This window comes from Chiloscyllium plagiosum, chromosome 1, assembly GCF_004010195.1.
Source record: "Chiloscyllium plagiosum isolate BGI_BamShark_2017 chromosome 1, ASM401019v2, whole genome shotgun sequence".
NCBI lineage: Eukaryota > Metazoa > Chordata > Chondrichthyes > Orectolobiformes > Hemiscylliidae > Chiloscyllium > Chiloscyllium plagiosum.
In genome coordinates this window covers 14,654,796-14,681,122 of record NC_057710.1, presented here as the reverse complement: position 1 = coordinate 14,681,122, position 26,327 = coordinate 14,654,796, and the positions used below count along the sequence as shown (strand labels likewise).

At 44.6% G+C, this 26,327-nt stretch overlaps 1 protein-coding gene across 1 annotated transcript in view; it reads right to left on the bottom strand.

Moving 5' to 3' along the window:
• LOC122553785 (dedicator of cytokinesis protein 2-like) overlaps positions 1-26,327 on the bottom strand; it is a 1,227,980-nt gene that overhangs the window by 994,754 nt on the left and 206,899 nt on the right. The window contains exons 11-13 of the mRNA XM_043698147.1: positions 14,878-14,953; positions 13,419-13,498; positions 2,040-2,165 (exon numbers count right to left, since the gene is read on the bottom strand). Of these exons, the coding sequence (XP_043554082.1) occupies positions 2,040-2,165; positions 13,419-13,498; positions 14,878-14,953 (282 nt within the window). The remainder of the gene's footprint in view (positions 1-2,039; positions 2,166-13,418; positions 13,499-14,877; positions 14,954-26,327) is intronic.

Sequence of the window (26,327 nt, the reverse complement as noted above, 5' to 3'; positions counted from 1 at the left end):
TCTTCCCATCCCAGGAATCAGTTGGATCAACCTTCGCTGATTTTTTTTTAATAGATGCTCCACAGAAAGTATCCTATCTGAATGCATCACAGCTTTGTATGGTATCTGCTCTGCTCGAGACTGCAAGAAACTACAGAGAGTTGTGAACGCAGTCCAGTCCACCACAAAAACTAGCCTTCCTTCCATCGACTCCATCTACATTTCCCACTGCCTTGGGAAAGCAGCCAACATCATCAAAGACTCCTCCCAACCCGGTCACACTCTCTTCCACACTCTCCCATCAGGCAGAAGGTACAAAAGTTTGAAAACACGTCCCGACAGATTCAAGAACAGCTTCTTCCTCGCAGTTATCAGACTTAAGAATGAACCACTCTTATTTTACAGTTAATCCTTCTCTGCACCTTCTCTGTAGCTGTAACATTTTATTTTGCATACTGTTCTATTACCCTGATGCACTTAGGTAAGGGCATCAGGGTAATAGAAACAGTACTTTTCACTGTATCTCGGTACATGTGGCCATAATAATAAATCAAATCAAATATGGTAATTATATCCTTCGTTCAGCAATGGGACTAGAAGTGCCCACATTACTCCAGCTGTCACTTTACCAGTGCTCTGTACAAATTAAACAAGAGTTCTTTGCTCCTGTACTCAAACCCTCTCGTAATAAAGGCTAAAACACCATTTTCTTTCCAAGCTGCTTGCTGCATCTGCATGCTAGCTTTCAGTACCTTATGAACAGGGATACTTGGATCTCTTTAGACATCAAATAGGGAAACAATAGCCTAGTGATGTTATCGCTGGACTGTTAATTCACACATCCAGATAATGTCCTAGGGACCCAGGTTCAATTCCCACCAAGGCAGATGTTAGGATTTGAATGCAAGAAAGAAAATCTGGATTTAAGAGTCTACTGATGAGGGCTGGCATGGTGGCTTAGTCATTAGTACTGCTGCATCACAGCACCAGTGACCTGGGTTCAATTCTAGCCTCTGCAAACTGTCTATGTGGAGTTTGCACATTCTCCCTGTGTCTATGTGGATTTGCTGGTTTCCTCCCACTGTCCAAAGATGTGCAGGTCAGATGGATTGGCCATGTTAAATTATCCATGGTGTGCAGGGATAAACCGACTAGTTGAATTAGTCATGGAAATGCAGGGATATTGGGGTGGGAGGGGGGGCAGAGTCTGGGTGGGATGCTCTTCTAAGCATGGGTGTGGACTTGTTGGGCCAAATGGCCTGTTTCCACACTGTGGGGATTCTGTGATGACCATGAAACCATCATCACTTGTCAGGAAAAACCCAGCTGGTTGACTAATGTTATCTAGGAAGGGTAACTGTTATTCTTAGTTTGTCTGGCCTACACATGACTCCAGACGCACTATGTTGCTGACTCGTAACTGCTCTCTGGTGCAATTGGGAAGGACAATAAAAGTTGACAGAGCCGGTGATGCCCTTATGCAATGAATGATAAAAAAATGTCAACACTTCCCAATCTCTTACTACTTAAGGAATGCCTTGCACCTTTGTTGCTCCTACCACTCTACCTCACAGATTATATTCCACTTCGGAGACTCGCAAAATCCCATTTGAAGCTTCTTTTCATCCTCCTCACAATTCACACTCTGACCTGACTTTGAATCACTTGAAAATTTGCAAATATGACAGTTCCCGCCCCACATCCAAACCATTGACATAGACTATGAAGAGGAGAGATGCAAGCATTGATCCTTGTCAGTCTGTTAATTTAAAACTCTCCACATAAGCCAGTGTGGGACCAAGGGTCAAAATGGCCTCCCTCTGCAGCACATGATTCTATTACTCTGACATCAATTCACTTAATAGTGACCAATACTCACTGTCGGGTGTGATCTTTAGGGGTCCCTGTCTAAGAGGACTCACATAATCTGAAGTTAGCACTGACCTGAAAATATCAGGGCATAGATAAGATATTCATTTCCCACAGCACAAAAAAGATTGAAAGTGTCATTCATTGGTGTAAGTGATTATTTGTGTTCAGAACAATTAACACTGACAGACCTGGCATGATGATCTCGGGAAACCCCATTTTCCTTGCCACCACAGTGTTTCTGTCCACCAGGTGAGGGTGGTTCTTTCGAATCTGTTTCAGATCCCCCGATAGCAACTTCATGGAGACCCAGAGACCTATGAGAAAGGCAAAGGTGAAAATCCCACTTGCGTGTTATTCCATGCACAATGTTTCTCCCTGCCAAGTGCGGGCCAGACAGGAAAGTGGCACTGAAACCACAACAGTGTTATGGACCAGGCCAGACCCCCTCCAAACATTCCAAGAAAGTAGCCCAGACCCTTACTTTGCTAGTTATTTTAAGCAGGTGCAGAGTGGATATTCCAGGAGAGATACAGCTGGTCAAACAACATAATTTTAAATTAAACAGAGTTTATTTACAAGTTTACCAAATGAAACACTAGCAAAAGAGAACAGAATATAGAACAACTTTACCGACATGAAAATGCAACAGATTATCCCAACTTCACGATGCTGTTCCAAATACTTGCAACATTCCCCATAAAAACCCTTTGACACAAAAGGTAAAATCAAACACAGGGTCTTATAGGAGAGAGAGAGAGAGAGATGGCAGAGAGTTTCAGCATGGAATACCTTCTTCCATGTAGCTGTTTCCTGGACCATCAATGCCAAACCAAACTGACTGCTTTTCAGTGAATAGCGAGACTGTTAAAACCAAACCAAACCAAACCAGAGAAAGGTTGAGCTGGAAGAACAGGCCATGCCCCTTTCATTGTACAATTTTTTTTTTGTTGTAAAACTTGAAAGCCTTTTGCCTTAGGAAATATTTGTTAGCTATAATCAAATTGGCCCTAAAGTCCATCCTAGCCATGTATTTCCAAATCGTTACTTTTACGACCTCTCTAAAAAAACAATCCAAGGCGTGTTGCTGAACAAAGAGACCTTGGAGTGCAGGTTCATAGCTCCTTGAAAGTGGAGTTGCAGGTAGATAGGATAGTGAAGAAGGCGTTTGGTATGCTTTCCTTTATTGGTCAGAGTATTGAGTAAAGGAGTTGGGAGGTCTTGTTGCGGCTGTACAGGACGTTGGTTAGGCCACAGTTGGAATATTGTGAGCAATTCTGGTCTCCTTCCTATCAGAAAGATGTTGTGAAACTTGAAACGGTTCAGAAAAGATTTATAAGGACTTTGCCAGGGTTGGAGGATTTGAACAGGCTAGGGCTGTTTTCCCTAGAGCGTCGGAGGCTAAGGGGTGACCTTATAGAGGTTTACAACATTAGGAGGGGCATGGATAGGATAAATAGATAAAGTCTTCTCCCTGGGGTCGGGGAGTCCAGAACTAGAGGGCAAGGTTTAGGGTGAGAGGGGAAAGATATAAAAGGGACCTAAGGGGCAACTTTTTCACACAGAGGGTGGTACGTGTATGGAATGAGCTGCCAGAGGGAGTGGTGGGGACTGGTACAATTACAACATTTAAGAGGCATTTGGATGGGTATATGGATAGGAACGGTTTGGAGGGATATGGGCCGGATGCTGGCAGGTGGATTAGATCGGGTTGGGACATCCGGTCGGCATGGACGGGTTGGACCGAAGGGTCTGTTTCCATGTTGTACATCTCTATGACTCTATGACACAGCAATAACCTTGTTTAATGAGCAGCATCATCACAACAGGATCAGCCGTGAATTTCCTGAATGGCAGAACAGGCTTGATGGGCCAAATGGCCTGCTCCTGAAGCCTCTGTTCCTATGTCCAATGTCAAGGCTTCACAAAATGGTGGAGCCCTCAGGGCCCTAACAGAGGCCACAATTCAAAGTTTTGAAGTCATGTACACCAAGGCAACAATGACTGATACCTCCTGCTGTCTTAAGGCTTCATTTCTCCCTCTGCCACTAGTCACTGAGGGGTTGTAGCAATTTTCTAGCCCTGAAGTGGGGTTACAAAAGGGAAATATTTGAGAAGCATAGTCCTATGTTTCTAAACGTTAGTAAAAACTTTAAACCCTCTGTTCCTCACATCCCTCCACCAATCCTAGAAAGTTATATCAAGAGATATTTGAAGCTTTCAAGAGTTCACTCAATTGAATTTTGTGAGCTAAGGGGATTATAGAGCTAATACAACTGAACTGGGTTGAGCTGCATATCAGCCATGATCTAATTGAATAATGGAACAGCGACATGGCATGTTCAACCCTTGGATTGACAGCAGAGGGTGGAGCAAAGACAGAGGATTATTTGAAGGAATGGTCAAAGGCTTTAACACATAGAAACAGGACTTCTTTTTTTGGAAAGGTGAAATCAATGCATTTGATGATTTTGATCCTTATTTCCAGAGAAAGGGTGGGAGTTCCAGTTCTGAACAGGAGTCACTGGACCCACAACATTAACTCTGCTTTCTCTCTACAGATGTTGCCAGAGCTGCTGAGATTTTCCAGCAATTTCTGTTTTGGTATCAGATGTCCAGCAGCTTTTTCATTGTTTTTTTGTGTGTGGGAGTTTCAATCCTGCACCACTGCTAGAGTTTCTGCTGGAGTTCTGGTGGTAAAGTCAGAACGATGTCCAGCACGGAAACTGACCCTTTGGTCCAACACGTCCATGCTCATTTGCCAGCACTTGGCCCATATCCCTCTGAACCCTTCCTATTCATATACCCATCCAGATGTCTTTTGAATGCTGTAACTGTACCAGCCTCCACCACTTCCTCTGGCAGCTCATTCCATACACACACCACCCTCTGCGTGAAAAGGTTGCCCCATAGGTCCCTTTTAAATATTTCACCTTTCACTCTAAACCTATGCCCTCTAGTTCTATACTACCCCACCCTGGGGAAAAGACCTTGTCTTTTCACCTTATCTATGCCCCTCATGAGTTTGTAAACCTCAATAAGGACACCCCTCAGCCTCCAATGCTCCAGGAAAAACAGCCCCAGCCTATTCAGCCTCTCCCTGTAGCTCATGTTGAATTTATGCTATTCATTCACAAGTCGTCAGTTGTTGTTGACAAATACAACATTTGATGGTCATCCTGAAATTTTCTTGAGAAGGAGATGACAATCCTCCTTTTTGAATACACCGACATACATGGCTTTGTGAATGGAGTCAGATACGGCTAAGACAGCTTCTCTTCCCGAAACAGCATTAATGAACCTGATAGTTTTTCCTATAACCCGTGAGTTTTTTGTTCACTGTTACTGGTACTGACATTCTACTATCAACACAGAAAATGCTGGACAAATAAACAGGTCTCCACAGATGCTCCCTCCACAGCATCTGTGGAGACAGAAAAGCAGAGTGAATATTTCGATCCAATATGACTCTCTCAGCGGTTAGCACTGCTGCCTTACAGCCCCAGGTACCAGGGTTCAATTCCCCCCTTGGGCAACTGTCTGCGTGGACATTCTCCCAGTATCTGTGTAGGTTTCCTCCCCGTGTCTGTGTGGGTTTCCTCTGCACTAGCTTCCGCCCACAGTCCAAAAATGACAGGTTAGGGTGGATTGGCCGTGCTAAGTTGCACATAGTGTCCAGGAATGTGGAGGCTAGGTGGATTAGCCATGGGATATACAGGGTTACAGGGATATGGGGGGGAGGGGGGTCTGGGTGGGATGTTCTTCAGAGTCTCAGTGTAGACTTGATAGTCAAATAGCCTGCTTCCACACTGCAGGGATTCTATGATTAAGTTAACCCTGTGCCTGTCGGAGTTTTGCAGAGTTAATGTTTATTGCTTCGAAATATCTTTCAATATCACTGACTAACATTTCCTCAGCTGAGCGAGTTTGCGACATGGCTCATTGCGGCTAGGATGTACTGAGTGGGCTGAATAGCCATTTTATGCTCCCATGACAGAAAGAGTAATGGTCTCCTGCCTCATTACTGCAGATAAATAACATCGGTGGAATGAGTTTGGGCAATGACATGATTCTCTAGCACAAAGTGTTCTCTCATTTGACGCTAATGGGCCGAAAAATAATTGAAATAGCTCTGGGCAAATTTGGGCTCACTGTAAGATAGAGTGAGCATTAGAAATGGATGCGTGCCAATAAAAGTTGGTGTTTGACCTTCTGACCTCTATTTCATCTAAAGATTCCTGGAGTGTAAAGCCTGCCTTGATAGAGTATCCTTGAGCAAGGCTGGGTTTCAAATTTGTTTTTAATTCAAGCAAAGAGCAGGAGGCCTGAAATTGGGCTCAGCGATGCCCCGCATTTGGGTGCTATGGGCACCATTTGAGGACTACAAAATGGCTTCCAGTGATTGTGGAGGGTGTCATACTGGAGGCCATCTTGGTTATGATCATGACATTTCCGGCAGCCCACACTTGCTAGAAATATGCAGAGGAAGCAGGTGACCAGTTGGTTTAAAAACTGCTCTCATGCTTGTTCTGTCCATTTGGAAGGGCAGGGAAAATAAAAATAAACAGGGATGCACAATAGGTCAGAGCTGTTGGAGTTTTTCATCACAACATACAAAATAGAAGAAGGAAGAGGCCATTCAGTCCCTCAAGCCTATTCCATCATTCAACCAATGAACTTCTACATCACTTTCCTGCGCTATCCCTTGATATCTTTAAAACCTAAAAGATCATTCTCTTTCCACCAACATTTGAAGGAGGTTACAGAGATAGGGAAAGACAATGCCTTCAGAGGGATTTAAATCACAAGGATGAGAACTTTAAATATAAATAACTACTTCAATTTAAATCATGATAAAAGAATGAGGCAACACTTGATAACGCAAGAGCCTTTTTTTAAAAAAAACTCCCTCTGTGCTTTCACTGAGAGTGGAAAGGACAACGGAAAAAAGGAAACTAAGAAAGGAATCTAAGCTTGCCAGTTTCAAAGGAAACCAAAACTGAAACCAAAATTTCTGGACAGGCTAATAGTGTTCGAGGCTTTATAATGGTTACAGAGACCTCCAAACTCAGTAGCAGTGATTAAAGAGTCCAGTGGTACAGTACAGGCATGTCAAAGACGACTGAGACCAGATCCAGAGTCTGAGAATGAATTACCGCAGCTGTTTCTATTTCTTGAAGGTAACGTTGGTGGAAGGTAAAAGGAGGTTCTGTCAAGAAGTGTTTTAGTGAACACTGTGCCTGAGGACTTTAAGTCAGTTGTGTGTTGCTGTTGGCTGGGTCTCAGTCTTGGAAGGAAAGGAGATAAAATGTTTTTTAAGAAAGACAGAGTTTTGAAGGACTTTTTGGCAGTGTTTGATCAGCGAGATGTTACAGTCTGTTCTCTGCATTGATTAGTCTCCCCATGCCTCTAGAGTCATAGAGGTATACAGTACGAAAGCAGACCCTTCAGTCCAACCCGTCCATGCTGACCAGATATCCCAAGCCAATCTAGTCGCGCCTGCCAGTGCTGGCCCATATCCCTCCAAAGGCTTCCTATTCATATACCCATTCAGATGCCTTTTAAACATTGTAATTGTACCAGCCTCCACCACTTCCTCTGGCAACTCATTCCAAACACGTACCACCCTCTGCATGAAAACACTTCCCTTTTGGTCCCTTTTATATTTTTCCCTTCTCACCCCAAGCCAATCTAGTCCCACCTGCCAGCCTCCACCACTTCCTCTGGCAACTCATTCCAAACACGTACCACCCTCTGCATGAAAACACTTCCCTTTTGGTCCCTTTTATATTTTTCCCTTCTCACCCTAAACCTATGCTCTCTAGTTTTGGACTCTACCACCCTGGGGAAAAGACCTTGACTATTTACCCAATCCATGTCACTCATGATTTTATAAACTTGTGTAGGGTCACTCCTCAGCCTCCAACAGTCCAGGGAAAGCAGCCCCAGCCTATTCCACTTCTCCATACAGGTGCATTGACAACCCAGCTAAGGGCCTGAATTGATAGCAGGCAGGGAAAGCTGACCACTGGCCTTCTCACCGTTGACTTAATTGGAACATATGAAAGAAAATGGTGGCGTTGCCATTCACCACACTCTCATCCCTGGCGCCAAACCCATCCAATGGATGGGCACAAGATTCTGCCATGCTTGCACCCACAAAAAATATAATTTATGGGCATGCAAGCTCTCGTTCCTGCCACTATGTCAAGGTTTAAAGGGAATCGTGGACTCTCACAGTAACCCAGTAATTTACTCCTCCAATGGGTCAAAAAAATAAAGTCGCCATTGTCTTACCAGACCTGAGGGCTGCTCTCTCATCAGAGAGGTGGTGGGTTAGCCTGAGGATCACCACTCCTCGGGCAAGGGGGAGAAATCTTCATGGTGATCTCAGTTGGCGTGGGAACTGAACCCATACTGTTGACATCACTCTGCATCATCAACCAGCTGTCCGGCTAACTGAGTGAACTGACCCCCTCAGGATAACCAGGGCACTGCCAAGGGGACAGCAGTGGCTTTGTAGCATACCATCCTGCTGTACCGCCTCAGAAGGACAACATTCCTCCTTCTACAAATGCTCATGTCTGCACTAAGAAGGGTGGCATGGTGGCTCAGTGGTTAGCACTGCTGCCACACAGCCAGGGACCCTTGATCAATTCCCACCTCGGGCTATTGTTAGTGTGGAGTTTGCACATTCTCCCTGTGTCTGTGTGGGTTTCCTCTGGTGCTCCAGTTTCCTCCCACAAACCCAAGATGTGCAGGTTAGGTGAATTGGTCATGCTAAATTGCCCACTGTGTTCAGGGATGTGTAGGTTAGGTGCATTAGTCAGGGGTAAATGTGGGATAATAGGATAGGGAAATGGGTTTAGTGGGTTACTCTTCAGAGGGTTGGTGTGGACCCAAAGGGCCTATTTCAACTCGGTGGGGATTCTATAATAATAATTCTGAAGGTAAGGCAGAAAACCCAACAGTTCAATATGGGTTTCCTCTGGGTGCTCTTGTTTCCTCCTGCAGTCCAAAGATGTGCAGGTTAGGTGGATTGGCCATGCCAAATTGCCCATAGTGTCCAGGGATGTGTAAGTTAGGTGCATTAACCTTGGAAATGCAGGGTTACAGGGATAGAATAGGGATATAGGTCAGGGTGGGATGCTCTTCATGGGGTTGGTGTGGACTCGATGGGTCAAATGGTCTGTTTCCACACTATAGGGATTCTATGATTCTATGAGTTCAGGTTTGCATACACGTGAAAGATCTGTGTGGGTAACGTTGGTATGAAATGGTTTCATTGTTGGATGAATTCTATTTCTGAACTGTGGCCACACTGAGATGGCCTGTACCAAATGAACTGGAAGATACAGGCTTGAGGAATGACTGTGATGTCGGGATAACATCTTAGAGAACTGGTGGCTCTGTCCCTCCTCACAAATGGTGGGTCTGGAGCAAAGGGCGTTACTTCCTTATCTCCTCCCTACCTTCTTATCTTCCCACCCCTCCACTCAAGTTGCCTTCTGTTGAGTCTGGTTGCCCAACGTGGTCTAGTGAGTACAAGATGGGGATTTGCAGGTCGTAGATCACTTGCTCTGGGAGTTGAAGGTTTGCAGTCTGACATTCTGTGTTGCTGATGGGGCTGTCAAACTAATGTAGTCAGGTGCTCGAGTGCGGCCATGGGCTCGATGACTGTTAGCTTCTGCTTCTTGTGGTGGCAAAATTATTACAGACATGGCTGAATGTCGCAAGATTGAATGCATTTCAGCTGCTGCCAGGTGAATGGACATTAACTCAGAAGATCCTCCAGTCACAGAGTCACATTTACCAGGGGAGCAGCTAGACCGGAACATACCTGCCGTTAACTTCTCGATGCGATAAATGACACCCTGCACCAATGGGAATCCCACTGGCCTGATGAACCTCTCTCTGATTATTCTGATGGGGATAAAGTTCCCTTGTGGTGAAAGATGGGGATTTGAGAGGTTCTGCTGATGCCATGGGCTCTCATTTCTGGGTAGATGGGCAGATTGAGAAATCTAGGGCAGCAATGATTGGCAGTGCCATCATCAGCAGGCTGCAAGGGCTTGCAGGAGTTGGAACAATCCAGTGACCAGTTCTTTAGTGAAATCCATGAGCCTTGGACACTGCTCCTGGTTGAGTCCAAGAAAGGAGTGGTGCTTAGTAAAGATCCTTGGTGGATCAGGCCTTCACCGGAGAACTATCTTCCTCCTCCACCCAATGCTGACGCACTCCAATTACAAAGCAAGCTGCAGTCTGAGAGGTACCACAACCTTAGACCCCACTGCTGAAGCAGGACAGGCCCAAAAACAACCTCCTTGCCAAAGCCCAGGGCTACTCTTTTGAAAATCTCAACATTAGAAATTATATTGAAGTTGGACAGGACATTGGTGAGGCCACACTTGGAGTACTATGTTCAGTGTTGGTCACCTTATTATAGGAAGGATGTTGCTAAACTGGAAAGAGTGCAGAAGAAATTTACAAGGATGTCGCTAAGATTCAATGGTCTGAGTTATAGGGAGAGGTTGGACAAGCTAGGACTTTTTTCTTTAGAATATAGGAGACTGAGGGAGGATCTTATAGAGGTGTCTAAGACTATGAGAGGCTCAGATGGGGTGAATGCATTCAGTCTTTTTCCCAGAATGGAGGACTAGAGGGCATCAGTTTAAGGTTAGAGAGGAAAGAATAAAAGGGAACCTGAGGGGCAACTATTTCACACAGAAGATGGTACACATATGGAATGAGCCAGTGGAGGTGGTTGAGGCAGGTACATCAACAACATTTAAAAGGTATTTGGATAAATACATGGATAGGAAAGGTTTAGAAGGATATGGGCCAACTGCAGGGAATGGGGTTAGTGTGGATGGACATTTTGTTCGGCATGGGGCCAGTTTGGGCCAAAGGGCCTGTCTCGAGGTGTAGGACTCTATGACTCTGTTATCCACACACCGCTTTCACTAATGCTGCACAGGTCAGGTCAGCCAAAGGCAAGTCAATTGAACGCCAGGTGGGTTGGCTTTTAAATAATGCTGGTGGAGGTGGAGGCCCTAGGGACAACTGACCCTACGTTCACATTAACTGGACCCATATTGTAAAAAAAAACAAATAGCAGATCTTGTCTCAAAGTAGAGTTAGAGATTGTTTGACAGTGAACACAGGGAAGACAGTGATGCACCCTTCATCCAGAGGCTCAGGCAAAATCTCTGGGCACATGGGCTCATATCCCAGCATTTAATGAATAAACCGGCAAAGCATAAACTTGCCTCAGCAATGTGACCGTGACAACTATCACGAGGTGTGTAAATTGGAATTAGAATTAGAATCCCTACAGTGTGGAAACAGGCCCTTCAGTCCAACAAGCCCACACCAACACTTCGAAAAGTAACCCACCCAGACCCACTCCCCTACTCGATTCCACTCTGGGCAATTTAGCACAGCCAATTCATTTAACCTGCACATCTTTGGACTGGGAGGAAACCCATGCAGGCACGGGGAGAATGTGCAAACTCCACACAGGCAGTTGCCTGAGGCTGGAATCGAACCTGGGTTTCCCAGTGCTGTGAGGCAGCAGTGCTTCTGTTTTAAAATTTGCTACCCCTTATCCTAAGACTATGACCTCTCATCCCAGAATGCCCCACAAGAAAAAGCACCTGTTCCACGTCTATTTTATTCACACCTTTTACCATCTTGAAAACCTCAATTTGATCTCCCCTCATCCTTCTAAATTCGAGAGTGTATTGGCCTAAACTGTTCAATCTCTCTTCATATGACAAATCCCTCATCTCAGGGATCAATTGAGTGAACCTCCTCCGAACTGCCTCCAATGCCAATGGAGGCAAATCAAATCCCAGCCACTTCAAATCCCAGCATTTAATGACTAAACCGGCAAAGCATAAACCTGTCTCAGCAGTGGTGACCATGACAACTATCGTGGAGGTGTGTAACAACCCATCGAGTTCAGCCATGCTCCTTGGGGGCTGTCACGAAATTGGTGTGTAAAAACAAAGTGGCAAATCTGGAAAACGTGAGGGTAAGCATTGTGACATTCCTTTAAAAGCTTTCCACAAATAAGGAGAGCAAAACAGTACACAATAATCCCCCGGTGCAGTCTCGCCAATGCCTTGTATGTTTGTAACAATGCTTCCTTACATTTCCATTCTAATACTTAAGGTATAAAAGCCAACATTCCCTTCACTTACTTTATTGTCTACTGTACCTGCATGCTAGTTTTCTGTGAGTCAATTACCTCAAACCAATCGGATTGCAAAGAAGTTAATATGTAGTCACATGTATAAAAGATGCGGGCATTTGAAAATTAGAGGGAGAGCCACCTGCCACCTGAACTGAGAGCAAACCCACCATCTGAGAAAGAAAAATCAGGCTCTCACAAGAAATCTCCACGCTCTCTAAAACAAAGCACCACCCACCTATAAGGCACATGGCACATTTAGCGAATATTCTTGACACCAGTATTCGACAGAGAGAAGCGTTCAGAACAGGAGAATAACAAGGAAACTATCCCCGACAGCAGAATCAGCAGAGGATCCAGTCAGTGTGAATCTTGAGAGACTAAGTTTTAATTTATTGTTCTTATTAATTGGATTTACATAAGTGGGACCTGTGTTATTGAAACAGCATACCAATAGAATTTAATTCAGCTAGGGGATAGGTAGTAATTAGGGAATAATTCTCCAGTTGGTTCGGAAATCTGTTCATTTGTTCAATGTTGGAGTTAGATAAATAAATTATTATTGGAAAGTGAGTGAAAGGATTTCACTCCATTTAACCCCTCCTTTATACCCCTTGTCACACTACGTTATCAGATGAAGCCAGGTGCTCCCCTCTGGGTGTTTTGGGTGTTATCATCAGAGGGATAAGTGAAAGTGAGTACTGCAGATGCTGGAGATTAGAGTCAAGATTAGAGTAGTGCTGGAAAAGTACAGCTGGTTAGGCAGCATCCGAGGAGCAGCAAAATTGACGTTTCCTGATGAAGGGCTTCTGCCCAAAATGTCGATTTCCCTGCTCCTCAGATGCTGCCTGGCCTGCTGTGCTTTTCCAGCACTACTCTAATATTGTCAGAGGGACGTCAACCTGCCCTTTGTAACAGGGACAGAAATCCGCCATCCTTGCCAAGTCTCGTGACTCCAGACGCACAGCAATGATAATTTCCCTCCACCATGCTGCCTCTCAGGTCAAGGGCAATGAGGGGCGGTCAGGGAATACTGGCTGTTAATCAGCAAACACACATCTCCCCCGAAACAACAAAGGAGGAATAGTCACGCATTCCTTGTGCATCTTGACAAACAAGCTGCACGTTTGCCCAGTTGGCCCTGCCACACTGTGAGGGCCATGATGGGAGTGACCACAAGCATACCAGTGAATAATACCACCAAACCCCCCCCCCCCAACAGCATTCAGGCCACTTCCAACAGCACTACACTAAAGCCCAGTCCCCTGAGATAAACATAGCTTGGGCCTAGATAAATATTAATAAAAGTGGATTTGAGAAAGATAAAGGCTTTGCTGTGCTAAAGTGCAGAGAGACTTTGACAGGAATATGTTACCTTGTCCTTTGTGGTTTATGTCTTTGGCAGCGACGACCTTATGGATTAAAGTGTGGAGGAAATCATTTTCAGCTGCTACTCTGTAGGGAAAGAAGGAAAGAAAAGAATTTTGAAAATAATTAACTTCAGGAGATACTTCTGGAATATTATTCCATGTCGGGAGGTCACTTGAGTGGTGTAACGCCACAACTGACCAAACTCATTAGCTTCAAAAGAAAGCCAAAGTAATCCACATCATTCCTGTCTCGTACCGCAGGGAGGATTATCAAGGCCTCCTGTTACCTGACAGGGCAACAGGTCAGCCATCTGTGAAATTGCTCTGAGCATTTGTGCATGCCGACCGTTTGAGGGCCTGTGAGAGAGAGAGAGAGCTAGCTGCATCTTAACGGCCAGCACAAGGCGCTGCAAGAAGTGCAATCGCATTAGAGGGCCAGGATCTGACTTCCAGAGGAAGCCAGGAACAGGAAAAGTTCAATCGGTACCAGAGTCCTGTGTTAGAACACAGCTGGTCATTCGTCCAATCAACCCCTCAGTCTGACAATCCTGACCAACATATTGGAGCAATCATGATCATTGGCCAGGTGGGTGACAGGGAGAAAGATAGTTTTGGGTTACAGGAAAATATAGACAAATTGGTCAGATCAGCGGCAGATGGAATTTAATCCTGATAAGTGTAAGGTGATGCATTTTGGAAGAAATAACAAAGCAAGGGAGGAATCAATGAATGGCAGGGCACTAGGAAGCTCAGAGGAACACAACAATCTTTGAATGCTTGGCCACACATGCTTGAAAGCTTCAAGAGTGCAGGATAATGGGGTAGTTAAGAAGGTATACAGGATGCTTGCCTTTCTCAGTTGTGGCACAGATTGAATGCGTAGAAAGGTTACACTGGAGCTGTATAGAATATGGTGGATCAGTGGTGAGCACAGCTGCCTCGCAGCACCAGGGACCCAGATTCAATTCCACTCTCGGGTGACTGTCTGCATGGAGTTTGTGCATTCTCCCCATGTCTGTGAGCGTTTCCTCCCACAGTCCAAAGGTGTGCAGGATTGCCCGCACTAAATTGCTCATGCTGGGTGGGTTATTTTTAATTCCACATTGTAAATGAGGAATTGCAATTACACAAATAAAAGTCAAGTAGCAAAGCTCCAATTATTTTTGGGGTGTTTCCCACAGGGAGAAAGTGAGGACTGCAGATGCTGGACATCAGAGTCAAGATGTGATGCTGGAAAAGCACAGCAGGTCAGGCAGCATCCAAGGAGCAGGAAAATCGATGTTTCAGGCAAGAGCCCTTCATCAGATGGCTCATTCCTGATGAAGGGCTCGTGCCTGAAAAGTCAATGCTCCTGCTCCTTGGATGCTGCCTGACCTGCTGTGTTTTTCCAGCACCACACTCTCGACTCTGTTTACTACAAGGAACTGCCTGGACAACATTAAGACAATATAAGTCTACACTTACTGTTGAAAGGGAATAAAATGGTGTTTGTCCTCATCACTTTCCGCCTTGCCTTTCAAAATGTCGGTAATGTCCATTGCTGCAAGAAAGAAAGGCAATGTTTGGATGAAACTAAACCGCGTTAATATTCCTCTCCCCAGTTGAATCCTTCACCCCAACCTGTCCCTGTGTAACTGAGCTGAGGGGGGAGAATTTTACACAATACTCAACCACACACAGGGGTACCACAGCTGATGGAATTCTCTCTGACATGGACGAGCGACTGGCTGACATGTCGAAAAGCCCCGCAGGACATTTAGAAATACATTTTCATTAATTCACTTCTTTTTGAACCTCAGTTCCATAGCACTCAGTTTCAATGGAAGTTTCTACAAACTAGGACACGTGGGGACCAGACAACTTACCTTTTCATGTCAAAAGCAGAATACTGCGGACACTGGAAATCAGAAACAAACCCAGAGAATGCTGGAGAAACTCAGCAGGTTGGACAGCACCCGAGGAGAGAGAAACAGAGTTAACGTTTCGAGTCTGATATCACTCTGTTCTGAAGAGGAGTCTTACAGGATTCTCCGCAGAAACTGCCAGACCTGCTGAGTTTCTCCAGCATTCTCTGCGTTTACCTTTTGTGCTATTGATTACAGGAGAAGGATGAGTCATGTCATGGGGAGGATTCCCATGCTCCAACTGGAATAAGCCATGGAATCTTCCTGACAGGGTCGATAGGACTTTGATATATCGCCACATCCTGAGGAAGGTACCTATGGGAATTTAGCATTTCCACTTCCCTCATGGGAGTCTGAATCTGGATCACGTGGATCAGAGTGAAATCTGAACCCCCAAGAAGACAGTGAGCTGACTCTTTGGGCAGGGGAGTTTTAGGATAATGAACCTTTGGTTGGTTTTGTATAAAATGCTGAGAACCAAGGAACTCTTTGTTCGGCCTTCTATACACTTCCTGTAATTTATTTTTGGAATGGATAGCAATGGGTGAATTTAACTCTTGGTGTAAGTGGCAGAACAAGATCAAGCAGAAAAGGAAAAGTAGACTCAAAAAACAATGAGAAATCCCAGACAATACATCAACAACAAGTTTTAGATTAGCTCTTGCAACATTCTCAACAGATCAGTCATTGATAGAGGTGTTAAGCAAATTGGAGATTGGCACTGCTACATCGCAGCTTTCTATTCATGGGAGTGGGAATCACTGGTGATCCCAATAATTGCGACCCATGGCTCTTGTCCTTGAACCGAGTGCCTTGGAGGCCAGTGAGAAGCCAACATTTGGATTTGAAGCCACATGTAGATCACACAAGATGGCTAATTTCCTTCCCTGAAGAGTCTTTGTGTAGCCACCGAGATTTTGTGACAATCAGGGGGAGTAATTCATTCATGGGATGAGGGCAGGATGAGGGCTAGGCCAGCAATTTTTGTCCGTCCCTAATTGCCCAGAGGGGTAGTTAAGTGTCAACCATATTGCTGTGGGTCTGGAGTCACATGTAGGCTTAAAGGACAATACTGAGCCAGATGGGATATTGTGACACTCGGCAATGGATTGACTGCAAATTCCACCATCTGCCATGAACCCACATCCACCAGTCTCTACCTTTCTAATCCAGTCATATTGCCGACTATATCAATGACCCTCTTCGAACCCCTGCTGTCCCACTGCTAATCAGTGGTCAGCCTGATCCTGGAGAAATTCTATATGGCTGTGAGTCGAGATGAGATGAAGGAAACATGGCTTTGACTTCATGTGATGAAGTCCTTGTTGTCCCTCAGCCCCACCCCTTTCTGGATTTTAACTGGCTCTCTAGTCACCCAAATGTCAATAGTTGTACCCTGGTTTAAAAATCCTTCTTCAATCATCTCCCACTCCAACCATTCCAGCCTTACACCTCAGTCCATTCACTACACTATCCCATCCTCTACCCTTTCTGGCCTGCAATTTTACTCTAATTGTTACAGACTTCATCCTGTCATGGCCATATCACCCCTCTTCTTACCCTTGAAAGTCTCCTCAAAATCTTACCGAATGTGTTTCAGTAAATCTCTGCTCCATTCCTGTTTCCAACCTGTCTGCTCTTAATTGGAGTGCCTGAAGATGGCTTCTTTGTTTACATTCAGAGAATATTATGAGGCTCGAGCATTTATTACCAGCCCAGGCAAGCAGTGCTCATAGTAGCTCAATGGTTAGCACTGCTGCCTCATAGCACCAAGGACCCGGGTTCAATTCCAGCCTTGGGCGACCGTGTGTGTGGAGTTTGCACGCTCTCCCCATGTCTGCGTGGGATTCCTCCCACAATCCAAAGATGTGCAGGTTAGGTGAATTAGCCACACTAAATTGCCTGTAGTGTTCAGGGATATGTAGATTGATTCAGGGGTAAATGGGGAGTAGTAGGGTAGGGGAACAGATCTAGGTGCACCCTCTTTGGAGGGTTGGTGTGGACATGTTGGGCTGAATGGCCTGTTCCACACTGTAGGGATTCTACCCCCATCTCACTAAGTTCTCAAGGACATAAAGGGGTACCATCAAAACTGTTAGTGCTCTTGCTGCAGATCAAACATATGAGACAAAAAAGGTAGAGGGGATTGCATCTAGCCCAGTATGCCAGTGCTGAATGAGGTGTTCTGGTGGCTGAGCAATGGCAATCCTTTTTCTGGCTTTTGTTTTAGTTTGGATTGCTAACCTTGAGAAATTTGTTCTCTTCCCTGTGTTGCATTGAGACTGCTACCCGCACTGCATGCAGATTTTCACTGCGCTGGCACCTCCACTACTGATAATCAAACTCTGGTTAAAGAATAGAGCAATCTGGATGAAGCAGAGCTGATAAATCGCATATGAATAAAAGCAACATTGTTAGACTAAGGATGGGAATAAGCAGCAGGAATACAAAATGAACAGTCGTGGGTTAGAGGCATAATGGAAAAACGAGATTGGATATCACATTTAAGCACCAGTGCGTGAATCTAAATTAATTCAAAATGAATTTTAAAAATTCATGCAAAATTTAAATTGATATCAAATTGAATATTGCAACAAAAATTAGTCAGCACTCATCCATCTGCTAGGTTCTGTTCTCAGCACACTTGCTCATGAGTTGGAAGCCTACAGGTTCCGACTTTACAGACAAAAACCTCTGAGCAACAGCTAGGCTCATGTTATTGAGGGAGGTGGCAATTAAACCCGCAGTCCAGACACCCTTGAAAGTCTCCTCAAAATCAGTCTCCTTTGCTGGAATCTGAAAATGTGTACTTAAATCTTGGAAGCCTCCAGATTGCCAAAAAAATGCAATATTCTTCAGGAACATGGCAGAAAGAAAGCCAGATTTTGATTTGAGTACAGCTACCACATCACCCACAGGAGGAGCTCTGTTACATTTGTTCTAAAGGTCTGTCAAATGAGAACAAAAAGTCAGTCAATGAGTCCCATTGATTAATCTTGGTGACTTAGGGCATATTGAGAGTTACTCATCACGTAAAATACTATGAAGCACAGCATCTCTCGAAACTTTGTGTCAAGTCACCGTCTATGGTTTAACCTGTAGCATTGAATTACATAGCACAGAAACAGACTCTTCCGCCCGACTCATCCATGCTCGTTCCGAAACTGAACTAGTCCCATTTGTCTGTGTTTGGCCAATATCCCTCTAAACCTTTCCTATCCATGTGCCGGTCTAAATATCTTTGAAAAGTTGTAACTGTACCCAGCTTTACCGTTTCATCTGGCGGCTCATTCCATTTACACACATTTCTCTGTAAGAAAAGGTTGCCCTTCAGGTGCCTTTTAAATCTTTCCCCTCCCACCTTAAACCCATGCCTTCCAGTTTTGAACTCCCATACCCTGGGAGAAAGACTTTGGCTATTCACTTTATCATGTCCCTCATGATTTTATAAACCTCTGTAACTCACCCCTCAGCTTCCAATGCTCCAGGGAAAAACACTGTCGCTTATCCAGCCTGTCTTTATAATCAAACCCTCCAGTCCTGGCAACATCCATGTAATTTTTTTTTCATGCACCCTTTCTTGTTTAGCAACATCCTTACTATAGCAGGGTGACCAGAATTGTGTTGTGGTATCATGGTGTGTCCAATGTACAGGGGAGTGAATGGTGGAAGAAAAAAGATCTTGTGATTTCTATAGAACCTTGCATGGTCTCAGTCCAAAGCACTCCACAGGCAGTGATTCACTTGTTAGCTGATTTCACATCAGAAATGCAGCAGCCAATGTGAACACAAAAAGGACTCAGCTGTGACCCCGCAAACGCTCTGGGACCTGGGTTCGAATCCCACCACAACAGATAGTGGAATTTGAATCAAAGAGAAGTCTGGTGACCGCGAATCCATTATCGATTGTCAGAAAAACCCATCTGGTTTGGGTTTCCCTTAAGGGAACAAAACTGTCACCTTTACCTGGTCTGGCCTACATGTGACTCTAGACACCACAGTGGTGTGTGGTTGACTTTTAACTGCCCTCTGGGCAATCAACGATGGACAATAAATGTTAGCTTACCCAGTGACACTTTCATCCTGAATAAAAAAGGAACAGGTGTAGGCTGTTCAGCCCCTCGAACCTGCTCCACCAGTCAACAGGATCATGGCCGATCCGATATTCTTCCTATCCCATCCTTTCTCCGTAATCTTTGATTCCCCGACTAATCAAGGGCTCTGTCACCATGCCCCTCTGTGGCAAGGATTTCCAAAGACTCTCAAACACTCAGAGAAGAAATTCTTCCTTATCTCAGTCTGAAATTGGCAACCCTTCTTCCTCATTTCTCTCTGAGATGGCAGACAGGAACGTGGTGTAACGTCACCTGTCTCAGTGTTACAGTGGAGTGTCAGTCATTAATTATATTCTTAAGACTCTGCAGTGGGACCTGTTCCCAGTAACTTCTGTCTCAGAAGACAAGTATATTGCCCTTTGACACCATGTCAACAGAGAAAGTGAGCACTATGCAAAAATTGAAGGAAAATGAACCATTGATTGAATGTTCCTCTCATATCAACTATACAATTTTAATCGCATGATATATATGTGTCTCCTGTTAAAAGCACAAGGGCCTAGCTTTAATATAAAGCCATTTGTCGTTGCCTCTGTTCTGCTAATGTAATTCCCAATTAGCCTTCTGCAAATTTACTACATAGCGTCGTAGATACAGAGAGGAAGAAAGCGAGAGAGAGAGAGATAGAGAGAGAATGGAACATTTTTATGATCGATGTCCCATTCTTGACAACATACTCGTAAAATAGTTGCAGCTGATTTTCAATTTAAATTTCATTCTCGGTTCAGCTAATATAAGAGAGCAAAATTGCATACTACAGCAGAAAGATCAGAAAAATCACAGAAAATTCTACACGCCTGGTCCGAGTACACTGGATGCACAAAAAGAAGAAGCTGTTTTCTACTGGAAAACGGCATTAGAATAGGTAGGCCATTGTTTTTGAACAGGGCAGATTTGATTGTTTGAATTTCTGTACTGTAGTTCTCTATGACTCACTTTGCAGGAGTGAACTCCGACAAAAATATTGGCCATGAGTCGAGAAGGAGATCACAAGCTTAGCTAAAGGTTTCTCCTTTAAACATGATCTTAAAGTAGGAGAAAGAGGTAGGAAAATTCAGGGAGAGAATATCAGAGTCTGAGGCCTACTCAGCTGCTGTACTGCTGCACAGGACATGAAGCGAGAGGCCAGGATGCAGAGAACATGGACAAGGGTAAGGTTTGAGGAGTTTACAGATAAAGGGAGGGTTCTCAAGGCTTGAAGCGGTTAGTGAATGGTAATGCCATATGGGATTATTTATTTACTCACTTATGAGATGTGAGCATTGCTGGCTCAGGCGGCATTTATTGCCCATTCTTGTTGCTATTGAGAAAGTGATGGTGAGCTGCCTCCTTAAACCGTTACACTTCATGTGCTGTAGGTGGGCTCGTAATGCTGTTAGGGAGGGAATTCCAGGATTTTGACCCAATAACACTGAGGGAAGAGCAATACATTTCCAAGTCGGGATGGTGAATGGCTTGGTGGGGAATTTGAAGGTGGTGGTTTTCCCACGTATCTTGTCCTTCTAGATGGAAGTGGTCATGGTTTTGGAAGATGCTGTCTGAGGATCTTTGGTGAATTTCTGCAGTGCATCGTGTAGATGGTGCACACTGCTGCTACTGAGCATCGGTGATGTAGGGACAATGCAGAAATAAGAAATACAATCTCAAGATTTTGATAAATTTCCTCCACATGTTACCAAAATAGGTTTGTAATATGACAGCTGTCATATGTAGCTCAGCAAGTGCCATACATTCTAATTACCCCTTTTATCCTTCCAAACTTCCTCCTGCAAATTTCTGCTTCATTAAATACTTCAACAAGACAGTTCAAGAGTTCCTGGAATCAATGTATTGTGTCTGTGCTGAGGAAACTCTTTGAGAACTGGGATTTCACTCCCATGTTTCTGCACTCTGATTTATTATCCCTGCTCCTTCCACCTCTCTCTCCACCCTGCTTTCTTCCAGATGTCCTCCTTTTCCCTCATCATTGGCGCTCCCTCACAGATGAGAGTGATTCTCTTCCACTCTCAGGCTGAGTCCGCAGATGGCTGTTCAGTCCAATGTGACCTTCCCCTCACTGCCAGCTTGGCTCAGCGATCCAACATTGCTGTGAGATGGGAGTCAGTAGATTTCAATGTCTAGAGTTGAATGCAAACTTTCACTTGACATCATCTCCAGTTGTCACCCCTGAGCAGACTCAGCCTATATTCCCTTAGGTTTAGAAGAAACAAAGGTGACCTGAAGAGGCCAGGAATTTTAGGACGGCGTGGGTTGCCTTCCCGCTATCCGAACAGTCAGTGACATACACACCCCCAGCAGATGCAGGCCAGCCCTCAGTCGTTCAGTGCTCTAAAATGTCCCACCTCACCCTGATCGACTACTTGCCCCCTGCAGTCTCAGCAGTGTTCGAAGCGACAAGCAGTCCCCAGAGTATACACCTTGGCAGCCTCAGGACCCGTGTATTCGTCGGGTTTAAAAGTTGAGTCAGTGAACGAGTCAGGAACCAGCCTTACACCTTACAGAAGACAGCGCAGAATGTGACTGTCAGTGTGGTGTTCTTAGATTGGGATGAGGAAGAAAGGTGAGGCTCCGAGTGATGGGTAGGAGTGTTGAAGGAGAGGCTGGGAGGGGAGGGAATATTTTCAGGGACAGACCTTGTGGGGTTGGGGTGCCCAATGGTAAAAGTGATGGAGGAGACCCTCTGTCTCACCTAATAGCTACCACTGTTAAAGTGAAAGCAATTTACAGCACGGGTCATAGGGCTGTTTTCTCATTAGAGAGAGACAACCTGGTGGTGGTTAAACCTGAAGGTCACCATCTTTCAGGTGAGAGGGAGAGGTTGAGAAGGAGAGTCCTTTGTGATAACGTGAGCTGATGTGGGAATCGAACACTCGACATCACAAATTAGCCATCCAACCAACTGAGCTAACCAACCCCCTTAGAAGTCTATGGCAGGCACAAGGACATTGGGGAAACTCAGGAGAACAGAGGAATTTGAGTTTGGGCCATCTACTTCACTTTTCATTATCCTCACAATGTAAGCATCAGTTGGAAAGTCCACAGTTTTATTCAGTGAGTGACAAATGTGTCAGGTATTTATAGTCTCTATCAATGTCAAATTACCAAGTTGCAGATGGAACAAAACAAAGTGGAAGTGGGAGTTGTGAGGAGGATGCAAAGGCGTTACGAGGGAATTTGGAGATCTAAGCGCAAATATTTGGCGAATGGAATACAATGTGAAGAATTTATTTCTCTTTTGGCATTGAAATGTTATTTATGTGGATAAAATCTTTTCATACATCAGCACTGAATCACTTTATTGATGCTCGAAATACAACTGAGAACCTTCAGAGCACTTTACCATAAATAGCCACTGAGGTTGAAGATCATTCTCAAAGATTGAAATCACAAGCGTTTGAATCTTTTCAAAACGCATGATCTTTAAATGTGACTCTGACAGATATCCCACTTTTCTGATGGCCTTGGAATTTTCTTTTGACACAAACCTCTCCAAATAATACACTCCGTATATGGAGATATAATCTTGTAGAGTCTTAGAATCCCTACAGTGTGGAAGCAGGCCATTTGGCCCATCGAATGCACACTGACCCTCGGAACAGCATCCCACCCAGATTCACCCTATCTCCGTAACCTTGCATTTCCCATGGCTAATCCATCCAGCCTGCACATCCCTGGAGACTATGGAGCAATTTAGCATGGCTAATCCACCTAAACTGCACATCTTTAGACTGTGGGAGGAGACCAGAACACCCAAAAGAAACCCATGCAGACATGGGGAGAATGTGCAAACTCCACACAGGTACCCAAAGCTGCGATCAAGCTAGAGTCTCTGGAGCTGTGAGGTCGCAGTGAGGACAACTAAGCCACTGTGCCAACTGGGACAAATACTGTATGTTCAGTCCACTGAAACAACATCACACAGTATGCACATCTTGGGAGGTTCCTTGTAAGGATTTTCTAACTTTCTTGGCACATCAAAAGAGTTTAGCCCCAAATGATCCTTCCACATCCGACAGAAATTCACCTGTGCTTCCACACATGTCATCTACTGTATCCATTGCACCCAATGTGGACTCCTCTACGTTGGGGAGACAGGACGTCAACTTGCAGATTGTTTCAGAGAACATCTCTGGGACACCCACACTAACCAACCCCACCACCCTGTGGCTGAACACTTTAACTCCCCCTCCCACTCTGCCAAGGACTTGCAGGTCCTGGGCCTCCTCCATCACCAACCCTAACCACCCGACGATTGGATGATGAATGCCTCATCTTCCTCCTTGGGACCCTCCAACTACAAGGGATTAATGTGAATTTCACATCCCCCCACCTCATACCAGTCCCAACCTTCCAACTTGACACTGCCCACTTGAATAGTAGCTCTTTGACTCGATATCAGAAGAGTTACTAATCAATGGAATATGTCAAGTGCTGATCTCCTTTCACCAGTGCACAGCATGTCCTGCATTAATGTGAATTTCACATCCCCCCACCTCATACCAGTCCCAACCTTCCAACTTGACACTGCCCACTTGAACAGTAGCTCTTTGACTCGATATCAGAAGAGTTACTAATCAGTGGAATATGTCAAGTGCTGATCTCCTTTCACCAGTGCACAGGGATGTATAGCACGGAAACAGACCCTTTGGTCCAAATCATCCATGCTGGCCAGATAATCTAACCCAAACTGGTCCCATTTGCCAGTACTTATCCCATATCACTCTAAAACCTTCCTATTCATACACCCATCCAGATGCCTTTTAAATGTTGTTATTGTAACAACCACCATCACTTCGTTTGGCACCTCATTCCATACATGCACCACCCTCTGTGTGAAAAAGTTGCCCCTTTTAAATCTTTCCCCCCTCACTTTAAACCTATGTCCTCTAGGTCTAGACTCCCCTACCCCAGGGAAAAGACCTTGTCTATTTACCCTATCCATGACCCTCATAGGTTTTATAAACCTCGAAAAGGTCACCCCTCAGCCTCCGACACTTCAGGGAAAACAGACCCAGCCTGTTCAGCCTCTCCCTGTAGCTCAACCCCTCAAAATCAGAAACATAAAGTATTCCTTAAATGGTGAGAGGATGGGGTGTGTTTAATTTCAAAGTGATTTGGGTGTTCTTGTTCATGAGTTAATGGAAGTTAACATGCAGACTCAGCTCGCAATTAAAAAGGTAAATGACATGTTAGCAGTTATTACAGGATGATTTGAGCACCAGAGTATAGAGCCTTGGTGAGACCTGGACTATTGTGCACAGTGTTAGGCTCCTAACACACAGAGTCATAGAGTCATAGGGGTATACAGCACTGAAACAGACCCTTCGGTCCAATTTGTCCATGTGGACCAGACACCCTAAACTGACCCAGTCCCCTTTGCCAGCATTTGGCCCATATCCCTCTAAACATTTCCTATTCACGTACCCATTCAGATACCTTTTAAATGTTGTGATTGTACCAGCCTCCACCACTTCCTCTGGCAGCTCATTCTATATACACACCACCCTCTGTGTGAAAACATTGCCCCTTAGGTCCATTTTAAATGTTTCCCCTCTCACCTTAAACCTATGTCCTCTGGTTTTCGATTCCCCTACCCTGGGAACCTCATGTTTTTATAAACCTAAGGTTACCCCATATCCTCCAACACTCCAGGGAAAGCAGCCCAGCCTATTCAGCCTCTCCCGGTAGCTCAAACCCTCCAACCCTCGCAACATCCTTGTTAATCTTTTTTGCACCCTTTCAAGTTTAACAATATCTTTCCTATAGCAGGGAGACCAGAATTGAATGCAGGATTCCAAAGGTAGTCTAATCAAATGCCCTGTGCGGCTGCAACATGACATCCCAACTCCTATACAGAACAACCTCGATTATCCGAACGAGATGGGCGGGGAGTATTTTGTTCGGATAACTGATTGTTAGGATAACGAATAACGTTTTTGTGGGACAACTGATGTCCAGATAACCGAGGTTGTTCTGTTCTCAGTATACTGACCAATAAAGTACCAAACGTCTTCTTCACTATCCTATCTAACTGTGACTCTACTTTCAAGAAGCTATGAACCTGCACTCCAAGGTCTCTTTGTTCAGCCACACTCCTCAGGACCCTACCATTACAACACACAAAAAAGGAACAATAATAGGTCACTTAGCACTTCCAGTCTGCTCCACCATTCAAAAGATCACAGCTGATCTGATTTTAAACTCTATTCTGCATCACTGCACAACTCCTTGACGACAATCCTTGCTTGGTGGAGAATGTCAATGATCAATCCATAGTAAGAAAAATCACTTTGTTGGAAATAATGTCAAGAGGGCAAGAAGGGAGCTGGGCTGGATTGATTGGAATGACAGGTTGGTGCATAAAACTGTAACTGAGCAACGTACTACCTTCCACGAGGAGATGGGTGAAGAGCAGTCAAGGCTCTTGGAATGGAACAAACAAATCCAGAGCTCCCTGGATGACAAAGGAGATGGAAATTAAGCTAATTTTTTTTAAAACTGTACTAGTTACAGGTATCAGATAGAAAATACAATAGAGGACCAAGAGGGACACAGAAGGTTCACAGCAGAGGTGAGAAGAGCATTTTAGAGAAGCAAAGAGAAATTATGAAAAAAGACTAGCAGCCAACATAAGGGACAATCCTAAAGTCTTCAATAGACATATACATAGTAAAAGAGTATCAGAAGGAGGAATGGCCCATTAGGGTTCAAAATTGGAATTTACATATCGAGGCTGAAGGCATGGATGAGGTATCAATGAATATTTTGCATCAGTCTTTAGCAAGGAGACAAATGTTACCCAGGCCATGAGTAAAGAGGAGGAAGTGACATCACTAGAATCAAACTGATAAGGAAGATGCATCAGATAGAACTGTCTAGTACCATGGCAGGATAT